This window comes from Balaenoptera acutorostrata, chromosome X (genome assembly GCF_949987535.1).
Source record: "Balaenoptera acutorostrata chromosome X, mBalAcu1.1, whole genome shotgun sequence".
Classification (NCBI taxonomy): domain Eukaryota; kingdom Metazoa; phylum Chordata; class Mammalia; order Artiodactyla; family Balaenopteridae; genus Balaenoptera; species Balaenoptera acutorostrata.
The window spans coordinates 84,822,484-84,835,403 of record NC_080085.1 but is presented as its reverse complement, the minus strand read 5'-3'; the positions used below and the strand labels follow the sequence as shown (position 1 = coordinate 84,835,403).

Below are 12,920 nucleotides of genomic sequence, written 5' to 3'. Positions count from 1 at the left end.
ATAAATTAAAAGTGTGCATCTCTCTGGTCAGTTGAAGAAGAAACAATAGGATAAGTGAAAACAAGCTCTACATAGAGATAGAGTCGATATCAAAAGGTTAAGGAGTAAGAGCGTCATACAATCTTGATTATATTCAGTCCCACTTACACAAACAAAAACAACAACAAATGAGCCAGAAACACTAACAAAATCTTATCATTAAAAACACCATATAATTATTCATGTATTATTATCTGTACTTTGCACTCAGATTTAGCTATATAGATTTACTAGTGTATTTGCCTTTAGGTATTTGAAAAATAACATTGAATGTACACCCCGCACTTCCTAAAGCATTTTACTGTGAACAATAAGCTGAGTACAAAAATGAGGAGATTCATCAGAATTTCAAAGCAAAACCCTATGCCTCACCTAATTCTATTGAAAACGATGCTCATGGCAAATTTCACTTATCACTCGAAACATATTTCTGCCCTTGGATACCAGAAGCAAATTAAAAAACATGCTGTTGCTCTGCTCTGGCAGAGCTGCAATGCGTTATGTTTAAATAGTTCAGCATTCAGATTTAGCTTGCTTGAAGTACAATATGGAATCAATACAATTGTAGAATTCAGGGCAAAATGCATCAGTAATTGCCACTGCAATTACTGTACTGAAATAGCATTAATAGGATAGCCAAATAACTTTAGAACATATTTTTCCACTGAAGAGCTATTTTATTCACTGGTCAGGTTTTTAAATTTAAAATATGTATGTCTTAAATGTAAATGTGTGTGTGTGTGATATACATATTACACAAACATAAAATCACTGTGTGTGATACATATATATACACATACACACATGTATATAATATATACAAACATAGTGATGTTATGAACTCTAAATGTGAAAAGCTTCTTCTTTACAGAAATGTAAAAGATATATTTCACCATTTCAAAAAATACATTTTTTCTTACAAAAATAAATCAAACCTGAAGACTATTTTTGGAAGCACCTTAGGAAATGAACAAAGCAACACATTCCATTAAAACACGAAGATCTTCCTGCTGAAGACAAGTCTTTTCAATGAATCCTACTTTCAAGTCTTTTGAGACTCGCACAGATTTCATTAAAGCTCCTATTAAACATCCTTCTTTATGTTAAATTTAGCTGTACAATAACAATTGTGAGGTAGTTTACATAGTTAGCATCACAGAAAACAATGAAAAAAACCAAAACTGCTTATTAAAAACATTGCTAAAAATTTCATGCAAGCAGATACTGGACATATAGCTTTAATGTAAACTTAGTTAAATCTTGTGACTAGGCTATGTTTGTATCTTCTCCCTCAAAATCTGAAATGTTCATGTAACAAACTGTGTATTAAGTGGAATACCTGCAAATTGCTGTCATTTGTTAGTAAGGGCACAAAAACTCAGCCCCAAAACTTACTGGATTAACTCAGAGCCCTCTATCCTTAGTCTGTCTTGTTTATAAGAATGGAAGTCTCTCTAATTAAGAACAGTTTTGAAATACATACAAAATGTATTAAAGTACATGTATATGCTTCTTTTACGAAGTCTATATAAGTACATTGAGGCAAGAACTTGGAGAGCCAAGATTTGTTTCTTTTTAAGCAGATAACGCTAAGCTCATTATGTGGGTGCCGGGAGAGTCTCACTACTTACAGATTTGGCAGTAGCAGAAATATACTGGACGACCATCTCACGCTTGGTGGTAAAATCTTTGTTTCGTAAAGGAGCTTTTCGCTCTTCATTAAGGTTCATGTCCTCCTGTTAAAAAGAACATTTATTGTGAGCATTAGCAAATTTCTGCTTATGAGTTTCAAAAGTGATTAATAAATATTAAACAACAAGGTCCTACTGTATAGCACAGGGAACTATACTCAATATCCTATAATAAACCATAAAGGAAAAGAATATGAAAAAGAATATATATATATCTGTGTATGACTGAATCACTTTGTTGTACAGCACGAATTAACACACCATTATAAATCAACTATACCTCAATAAAATAAATTTTAAAAAAAGAAAAAGAAAAAAATTAATAATTTTTGTCTTAAAATAGTAAGTCATGCTATGACTAACAACAACCATCATTCTTCTGGCTCCTTCACTATTATTTTTCACTCTACATACCATAATCTTGCATAAACTTTACCATATAATCATGGTTCATATCACTACCTACTCAATAAATGAGCAGAAAGAAAAAAAAAATTTTAACTATTCCATAGAATAAACTGGCAGTTTATAGCACAGATATACATCATACCTTAGCAAAGCTATTTATTTACACTGATAGCAAAAATAAACAGATAAACAAACACTTTACTATTTGGCATATGTTCTCGTAGGATCATTATTATCTAGAAGAGCAAATATGATTTGTAAATTAACAGGAAATATATAGCTACAATATGTCACTGAAGAAAGATTCATGAGAAGTTGCTGAATTTGGAAAAAAAAAAAATCAGAAACATAGTTACCTGTATAGGGATAACAAAAACTACTCACTGTAGAGAAAAATATTGTTACAACAACACATTGTTTTGAGGTTCAATAAGCTTTAATTTGGTTGGAAATCTTCCTTTATATTGTGATACACACACATGTATAACATTTTCACTAGACAAATTATTTTTCTTCATTTTGAAACTCATGTTAACCCCTGCAACACATTAAGACAGGGGCCCCCAAACCCCCAGGCCACGGCCTGTTAGGAACCGGGCCGCACAGTAGGAGGTGAGCGGCAGGCGAGCAAAGCTTCATCTGCCGCTCCCCATCGCTCCCCATCGCTCGCATTACCGCCTGAACAATCCCCCACTTCCCTGTCCTTGGAAAAATTGTCTTTCACGAAACCAGTCCCTGGTGCCAAAAAGGTTGGGGACCGCTATATTAAGACACTCTTGAAGGGTCACAAAATCAAGTTGGAAAGGACTATGCTTCAAAAAGCAACATCAAATGAAAAGACAACCTACAGAATGGGTGAAAATGTTTACAAGTCATATGTCTGATAAGCGGCTTGTATACAAATTATAAAAAGAAGCCTTATAAGTCAACAATAAAAAGACAAATAACCCAAATACAAGTGGGCAAAGGATTTGAATAGATATTTCTCTAAAGAAGATATACAAATGGCCAATAAGCACATGATGTTCAACATCATTATTCATCAGGGAAATGCAAATCAAAATCACGGTGAGATAACATTTCACTCCCACCAGGATGGCTATGACAAAAAAGATAATAACAATTGTTGGTGAGGATGTGGAGAAACTGGAACCCTCACACACTGCTGGTGAGAATGTGAAATGATGCAGCCACTTTAGAAAATAGTCTAGCAGTTCCTCAAAAAGTTATACTTAGAGTTACCACATGACTCAGCTTATACCCAAGAGAAATGAAAACATCTGTTCACACAAAAACTTGTACATGGGGACTTCCCAGGCGGTCCAGCGGTTACGACTTTGCCTTCCAATGCAGGGACTGCAGGTTTGATCCCTGGTCAGGGAGCTAAGATCCCACATGCCTCGGGGCCAGAAAAACAAAAAACATAAAACAGAAGCAATATTGTAACAAATTCAATAAAGACTTTAAAAATGGTCCACATCAAAAAATCTTTAAAAAAAAAACAAAACAAAACTTGTACATGAATGTTCATAGCAGCAGCAGCAACAGTGGAAACAATCCAAATGTCCATCAAGTGACGAATGGATAAACAAATGTCATATGTCCATGCAACTGAATATTATTCAGCTACAAAGAGGAATGAAGTACTGATACAGGCTGTAGCATGGATGAACCTTGAAATCACATTATGCTAAATGAAAGAAGCCAGTCACAAAAGGCCATATATTATAAGATCCCATTTATATTAAATATCCAGAACAGACAAATCTATAGAGACAGAAAGTGGATTAGAGGTCGTCAGGGGCAGGGTAAGGGGGGATGGGAGAATTGGGGTGTGACTGCCGACAGATATGGTGTTTCTTTTGGGGGTGATAAAAATGTTCTAAAAGTGATTGTTGTGATGGTTGCACAGCTCTTTGAATATATGAAAAAAACACATTGAACTGTATAATTTAATAGGATGAATTTTATGGCATCTGAATGGTATCTCAATTTTTTAAAAACAGAAAAAGAAATCAATATTTTTATCCCTTTACTTGCTTAGTAATTCTAACCATTATTATTTTTTAATCAAGTAAACTAATAGGCAAACAAAGAAAAATACTAAAATTATTTCAAAGATTCATATGTGAGAATGTGGGGGAAAAAACAAGGGATACATAAAAAGTAATCAAACGGCATCAATTGAATAGTAACTTCAATGACAGCAAGAATCTCATGATCTATAGTTGCACCCACTGCAGTGACTCCTATGATGATTAATTCACAATCAATACTTATAAATGTCGTGTATATATACCTATCTCCCTTCCCAATCACCTCCATCGCTGTCTCTACCTATCTACCTTTCCTGTCTTATCTCCTTATTTCTCATTTGTATATCCCACTTGTTAATGACTTACTTGAAGGCAGGCTCTCTTTCTCTGACTAGATCTAGCATTGTTGAATCAAAGTAGAATCACAGAAACGAGGCTGGATAGCACTTTATAAAGTCCACAGACACTCATCTATGTTCTGTGTCAACTTCAGCTAACAGGGTACTCACTACCTCTACAGGCAGCCCAGCCCGTTATAGGGCAGTTTATTTTTGCCAAGTTTTTCTTTGGAGGACTGGATCTGAAATACATACAACAAAATATTAATATCATATTAAGGTGGAAAGACTGTGTCGTTAGTTTTTCTCCTCTACTTTCTAAATTTTGGATCACTTATTTCCTGAACACATACCATGCACCATGCACTATGCTAGACTGGGTAGGGAATGCAAATTTGAAAGAGTGCTTGAGCCCACAAATAAAATGAGTTATTATTTGTGAAGTACTTAGAACAATGCCTGATACTTAGTAAATGCTGTATTTGTCTCTTAAATAAATAAAAATAAATGATTCATGGTCTAGTAGGGAAGACAGACATGCAAACAAATCATTATAACAGAGGCATGTAGAGGACATTTGGGGAACACAGAGGATAGATGGGAAGGTCAGCAAAGAAGTCTTCATCAGGATTTGGGTCTTGAGAAAAATCTGAGTGAAGGCCAAGAGACTAGCTACCAGACCACAGTGGGCTTCTGTCATGGTTGGCTGCCCAATAGCACTTGAACATGCCCTCTACATTTTAAACACTCTCCTAGTGTCAGCCCCATCAAGGAAGAATCCATAAAAACCACATTTGTCAGTCTCCCCTATAACTAGAGTACAGGTAAGGTGGCTTAGTTTCCACCCATGAAATTCATGCATAGGAGATGTAGATTCAGAACTATGTAAGGGAGCAAGCCACGAGTAAGCCACCTGTTTCACTGGTACGGGTGGCAACAGAGATGACGTGGTTATGGAATTGATGGCAGCAGACGTGTCTTCTTCATCACAACAGTTTGACAAAATGGTTCTGGGGTGGCAACAGTTCCTTCATCAGATATTTCAGTTGTGTGGTTCTGGAAGTTATTCCTATAATAATGTTACCTGGAGCCTGTTTTGCAACCCTCCTGATTCGTACCTCGTGTGTGTGTGTGTGTGTGTGTGTGTGTGTGTGTGTGTGTAGATATATATATATATAAATATATATTCTATTTAAAGTAGCCAGAATGAATTCTCTTATGTTTAATAATTTGGGCTATTGAAGTAATTCAAGTAACTAGTGATAAGAGTCCGAACTAAGAGAGATGATAGATTGGACAGGGGAATAAACTAAAGGAACATGTAAATGTTACATGAAGGCAACATTCTCTCCTTCAGGCTAAAGTATACCTACCAGTTTCAACCTATCTTCGTGTGACATGGCTCAGCGTCTCTCTCAAATACTCTGTGGTTTGATAAATCCAAGGAAGGAAAGGACTTCCACGTCCTTCATCTTGAAATACTATACCTCTATTAATTCAGCTTCAGATTTTAAGGCTTTATTGGCAAGTACATCATTCTGCTGACTCATATTGTGTTTGTTTCCATCAAAACCCCCTAAATACTGCTCATGTATGCTGGACTATGTCCCTACCATCTCATAACATTCTGGTTAAATTATAGTCTCCTGCAAATGTAGTTAGCATGAATCTGCATCGCAAGTAGAATCGACTCTGGAACGGTGACAAGATTGTATTTGTACACGTCACAGCCAGGCTTAAGAGTGTGGTAATGTCACCTTTGGCAGTCTCTAGGTAGAGAGTTTGCTCTCCTTCCAGTGACATTTCTCTGTTACCATGTACCTCTAATCCAATTTTTAATGGCATACATTGCTAAGATCATGCTATCAGACTAGAATCATGGAGGCAGGCAGGACATTAAGGGGAATATGGAGAATACAGACCTCAGAGGAATGTCAAGATTAATTGTGATCATGAACCCAAGCCTCGTGTATATTAACTAGCCATCAAAGAATGCTAGCTATTAGTATTATTATCACTTCCCTGGTCTCATTTCTTTTTTTTTTTTTCCTGTAAATGGCCTAGACCTTTTTTTTGTTTGTTTTATTTTTGTTGGAGTATAGTTGATTTACAATATTGTATTAGCCTCAGGTTTACAGCAAAGTGAATCAGTTACACATATACATATATGCACTTTTTTTTTTTTAGATTCTTTTCCCATATAGGCCATTAGAGTATTGAGTAGAGTTCCCAGTGCTATACAGCAGGTTCTTATTAGTTATCTATTTTATATATAGTAGTGTGTATGTGTCAATCCCAATCTCCCAATTTATCCCTCCCCCACCCATATTCCCTGGTAACCATAAGCCTGTCTTCCACATCCACGACTCTACTTATGTTTTGTAAATAAGTTCATTTGTACCCTTTTTTTCTTTTTTACCACTTTTCATCTTACCCCTTAGGTTTGAATGATGCAAGCTTGCTTGCAGTTTTTCTACATACACTATGCTGTTACACACTTCCATTACTTTGTTCATGATGCTGTTCTCTCTGCCTAGAATGCTGTCAACTTCAGCACCCTCTTCATCTATTAACCCCCATCTTATCCCACCTCACCGCACCCCACCACACCCAAATCCATAGCAGGCTAACTCATGTACTTCTGCTAATTCTTCAGATTTCCCCCAAAGCACCTCATTTAGAAATGACTATCTTCATTCTATTCTTCCATATTAATTTCCTATATTGTATCAATATAAGTTAACTGAGGGCAGAAACTGGGTTCTTTTTCTCTTTGTATTTCCAAGCAAAGAGTATGCATGCCTGGAATGTGCCAGGCATTTAATAAATATCTGTTGAACCAATGTGATATTTAGGAGCTTTTCTCTAAATATTTTAATTTGCTTTACAGCCACAAACATTTTTTATACCTATAAATCTGCTGCATAGGTTGATTGGGACTAGGTACCATTCACATGAACAGAGGAGACCATAATGACTCATCTTATTTTTACAGAAAGAAGCAGCATACTACTAATTAGGCAGCTAATACTTCCAAATCATTAACTCCAGCTTTATAATACAATCATAAAACTAAATAGAGCAATACTCATAATTCAATATTAATTCTAAAAAATGTAATTGAGTATGAAACTACCTCTAAACACACTGAGTTTTTTTTTTTAATTGAAATATAGTTGATTTACAATGTTAAGTTTCAGGTGTACAGTAAAGTGATTCAGTTATATATATATATACACACACACACATAAATATTCTTTTTCAGATTCTTTTCCATTATAGGTTATTATAAGATATTGAGTAGAGTTCCCTGTGCTATACAGTAGGTCCTTGTTAATCATCTATTTTATATATAGTAGTGTTAAACACACTGAGTTCTTATAGTACTCAAAACACAAAAGCAAGCTTTTAGTGTATTTAACATTTAGTTAGTACTTCCACAGTACATGAGAAGAATGTGGTATTTTGTAATTTAAAAAATGCTGAAGTAAATAACTGACCACTTATATTTGTATTATATTTGTATCAAGCCATATCTGTAAACACTAAACCATTTTTTCTCCTACCACTTATGCCATGATGCAATTTTCCCATTATAGACAAACTCCTTCACTTCTTCAGCAAATACACATTGTATTCGTAAAGTTATAACTGAGGAGCCGTATAAGAATAGAGTCAAATGAGAAGGTTAAAAGTTGAACCAGCTGCCTATTCATTCATTTGTACTCTCTTTCATTCATTCACATTCTCTCTCTCTTTCTCCCTCTCACCCCCCAATAAATCTTTAAACAGGTGACAGTACAATTTTTTAAACTTTCTCGTGTCCTGACATCATTTTCTATTTTCCTAACCCTTCCACTGTTTTCCTCACTTGTTTTATGAAAGGTAAATGTCAACCGTTTGTTTTTACATCTTTTCCTCCTCTATAAGAAGTAATACTTGCTCCTTCTTTCTATAAAGTTGTTAAAAATGTCTATATATTTTCTATAAAGTAACTGTTTCTGTTTCTGCAACATGCATTGATCCCAGTTTAAGGCTGGATTTTCCACTCACTGTTTTCAAATCTGAACTTGACTTCACCATCAAATGCTTGCCCTCTTCCTTCTGCTTCTCAATAGTAATTATTCAAGTATTCTTTAACTTCTATCTCGAGGGGACCTGTACCCCTGAAGAGAATAAACTAATGATACCCTAGTACCTAAAAATATACCCTAGCATGAACAGCAATTATAGTTATCTTTGATTATTTTAAGATTATAAATTAATGGATTTTTACATTTATTTCTTTATTCTTTTCTAAAGAAACGTTCATATAAAGATATGCTCTATAGATAATTCCTCTACTAGAACTAGAAAGGACAGAACATTTCTTTTTAAAATTCCAATAAAAGCATCAGGAATTTTCTACATAAGTAAATAAATGGCCAATTGTACCTGGTATTAATTAACTACCTCATGTCTTCAAATGATCCAGTTAAGTTTACCTATATAGACTGTAGCGGCATAACATATAGAAGTTTATATGGAAAACAAAGTTAAAGGGGAAAAAAAATTGTCCAAATACATTATCTCTACAAATGGTATGGAGCCAAAAGCCAGGGCAAGCAAGCATGAAATTAAGTGAATGTTACTGAGTACTGCACAAAAAGTCTTCAGCTATTTCTACTTTCAGGGCCTATTGGAGGAAACTACAACTATGAACACCTACAGGTATACTCTTCACCATCAAGAAGGTAAATTCAGAACATCTATTTAGCTATTAGGAACCCCAAATATTATTTTCACTCTCCCATAATCCTTAATCCTGAGCTCAACATGGAACCAGTGTCCAGAGTCCAAAGATTACATAAAGGATCCACTGTGGTTTGTGAAATATTGATGTTTACTCAAAATACAAGAAAATAAGCTTCAATATTTAACATGAGAATAACACTGAAGCCCTTACTGGATCCACAGGTCCAAATGGTACATGAGGTATCTCAAGGGAAGAGTGGGGTATTCACAATGCATATTTTTTCACTGTCAGTGTACTGCAACGTACTGCAGTTTACAAGTACCTGGTTAAGTGGACTTACAGGCTATTTTACCTAGTTTTAACTAAGTCAACCCTCAAAACAACAACAACAAAATAGAAAAGTAGCTTTAAAAGATTCTTGCAAAGACAACAGATTGAGGATAATAAGATAATACCAATAATGCAAGTACAGGGGAACAAGAAAATACTAGACTGTTATATCTCCTACTCATAAGTCTGAGCCTTTCATCAGTCATATCATATGATAAAAGTAATAAAAATATAAGGCTGATAAGAAGCTGGTCCCACAAGATTAAAAATTAGTAAGGTAACTATCTGAAATATGCATGTATATCAATTATCACTGATGACTCTCATTTTATGTGCATATTGCACCTTAAAAATATTAGCTAATGATGGTATAAAGCTACCTCAAACTTGCAGACCATTTAAAATCCAAACATCTAGACCATGAGGAAAGCTTTTTCGATTTTCTCAGCAATAATTAGAATCATGTGATACGCAATCCAGTACTTAGTGAAATTTTGTAAACTTAATGACACACGTTTAGAAGACTCTTTTGAATGTTTTCTTTCTTTAATAGCAAAAGACAAAAGGTCCCATGACACTGGGGGAACACTTGGTAGAAGCAGCTGAAATAATACATGCAAAACAACATGGCAATAAACTAAAACACATTCCTTTGTCAGCAAATACTGTCAGAAGACACATAGAAATCATTGCTGAAAATTTGCTAAAACAAGTATTAGAAAAATTACTCAGTGCGGGAGGTTTATCATACAGCTGAATGAAAATACAGCTGTTTTTTCTTTTAAACAACTCAGCTTATATTATTTGCTAGATTGTTCCAATAATGAAATATAAAAACTACTTTTCTTTGAGTTGCTAATGGAACAATCTAACAGAGAAAACATATTGCCAAAATAAATGATTTATTTAATAAAAGGATGTTTTATGAAAAAACTGTAAGTGGGAAGCATTCCTGAGTAAGGAAGGTTAGCCCACATATAAAATTCAAACCATTGCAAGAAAGAAGTTGAAATCAAAATACACACAGTGGTATGCAGAGTCAAGAATGTAGGTGTTTTTTGTCGTTTTTTATAAAAGCAAGATATTTCAAATACTGTAGGATATTTACAATATTTTAAAATGAGACAGGAAGTGAGCATGAAAACATGTATCTTACAGAGAGATCTCCAGCTATCTCATGACAAAGTATTTTAAAACTTCTGAAATTTCACATGACTTGGGCATTTTTCATTCACAAAAGGACAAGTAATCCCTTAAGAGTTAACAACTGATGAGAAAGTAACTGCTTTTCAAATGAACTTCATTGAAAAAGCCACACACTGGCAGACCCAACTGCCAGGTGGGTCTCCTTCACCCTTGCATGACTCACCTCTTCTTTCTTCTTCCGGGTATTAGGTATAATGTCTGCAGCGGACATGAGTAGACAAACATGGGGGCGGGGGTCTACATATTAAGTATGTGGAAGGAAAAGAGCCCATGTCCCTGATGACATCTAGTGAAGCCCGTTTTTTAAAGCCCGTTTTGAACCAATTTATTCACAAATATAAAAATGCAACACTTCAGATTAGTTCCAAGAACAACTGACCGTCATCAAGGGAGATGGAAATTTACTAGCCGTGGTTCAGCAGGAAACTTTTGCGTGATTCATGGATTGGACTGAGCAAAGTTAATACTATGATTTAATAAGTGTTGCTAATGATGTTCTCGTTCCACTTGGACCTATGCATCGTTGTCAGATTTATGTTTCAACTATAACAGACATTAAACCAAATATCAAAATAAAATGGACTCGGAACTAAACCTTCTAATTAGTCTCTTTTTTAAAACAAGACATAAAAAATAATGACACATTGACATTGCTCTCACTACAAAGTTATTAATCGCGACAGCAAAGGCTTTTGTAACATTAATAAATAAAATAAACTCATTTTAAATCATTTTAAAATCTTGTTCATTTCATGCTTTTCTCATTCTTTTCTATGTCTGTATTTTATACATAGTACATACATATATGTATATATTTTATAAATAAAATATATTGGGGTTACTTGCTCAAATATATATATATATATTTTCTAACGGGATAGGAAATCAGAAAGTTTAGAGACTACTACACTAGTCCAGAGGTTGACACTTTTACTGTAAAGGGCCAGACAGTAAATGTTTTAGGCTTCGCGGGTCACAGGGTCTTTGTCACAACTACCCAGCTCTGCAGTTACAGTGTAAAAGGAGCCATCAACAATATGTAAACAAATGGCTGCGGCTGCATTCAACAAAATTGCATTTATGAACACTGAATTTCAGATTTTCATGTGCCCTGAAACAGTCTTCTTTTGATTTTCTGCAACCATTTAAAAATATAAAAGCTATTCTTACCTTGGGAGTCATACAAAATAAAAACCTAGAGGCAGGGATAGTGTCTTTGTCATCTTTATGCTCCCCTGCACCTAACAAAGTATCTGGCATTCAGTAGAGAGTTGTCAAATAAACTTCTCCATGACACAGAAATATGTCTTTGCTTTTTCTTTTTTGTTTTCCAACAATTACACCTTACGTTCTGCTATATCACCTCTATCCTTGACAGCAGGGATTTTCCTTGAGTTGCTCTCTGCTCTCTCTCTCTCTCTCCCCTCAGAACTTAGAACAGCACCTGGCATATAGAAGGCATTGGACTTTGATGAACTAAGTCATTCAAACTTTGCGAACACTTTAATGTCAAAAAATAAAGACTAAAAATTCAGAAGTGACACTGGGTTTCGTAGTATATTCAGATCTTCTCTGTTTCCTCCCTGAGCCCCTGTGCTGGCTTAAGTACTCACAGCAGCCTATTCACAGCTGTCCTACTACCATGGAAATCCTGTGTTTACTTGCTTGCCTCCCTGACTAAATTCTGAGCTCTCTGGGGGCAAGGGAGGAACTGGATTTATCTGTGTACCTGCAGCATGTAGCACACGACCTGGCACACTGCACATATCAATACACAGTCGTGAAAATGCCTTCATGGCAAAAAACACTAGTGGAACTTTTCAAACAGAAAAAATACCTTAGGAAACATGTCTATGTACAAATCAAGAACAGAATCAGTGAATTGTGAAGTTTATCAGCTACAATCAGAGTAAATTTCCAAACCTAGTTCCCTTAATTCCTCTTCCTGGGACTTCTATCCTACTACTCCCTCATTTGTGAACTTTTGGTGAGAATTATATTTGGGAAGGAAATTTAAAAGTGACCCAGATTTAGTTAACTTTGAGACCTGTTTACAGGGTAAGTTTTGCTCCTCCTTTATATGCTTTACTTGGGAGTGTGTGTAAGAAAATAAAATGACTAGAAATGATGCTGGTGT

The 12,920-nt window shown here is 35.1% G+C and overlaps 1 protein-coding gene across 4 annotated transcripts in view; it reads right to left on the bottom strand.

Moving 5' to 3' along the window:
* Positions 1-12,920, bottom strand: part of DIAPH2 (diaphanous related formin 2) — an 868,194-nt gene that overhangs the window by 787,645 nt on the left and 67,629 nt on the right. For all 4 annotated transcript variants that reach the window (XM_057538261.1, XM_057538259.1, XM_057538260.1 and 1 more), the window contains one exon: positions 1,671-1,775. In XM_057538261.1, the coding sequence (XP_057394244.1) occupies positions 1,671-1,775 (105 nt within the window). The remainder of the gene's footprint in view (positions 1-1,670; positions 1,776-12,920) is intronic.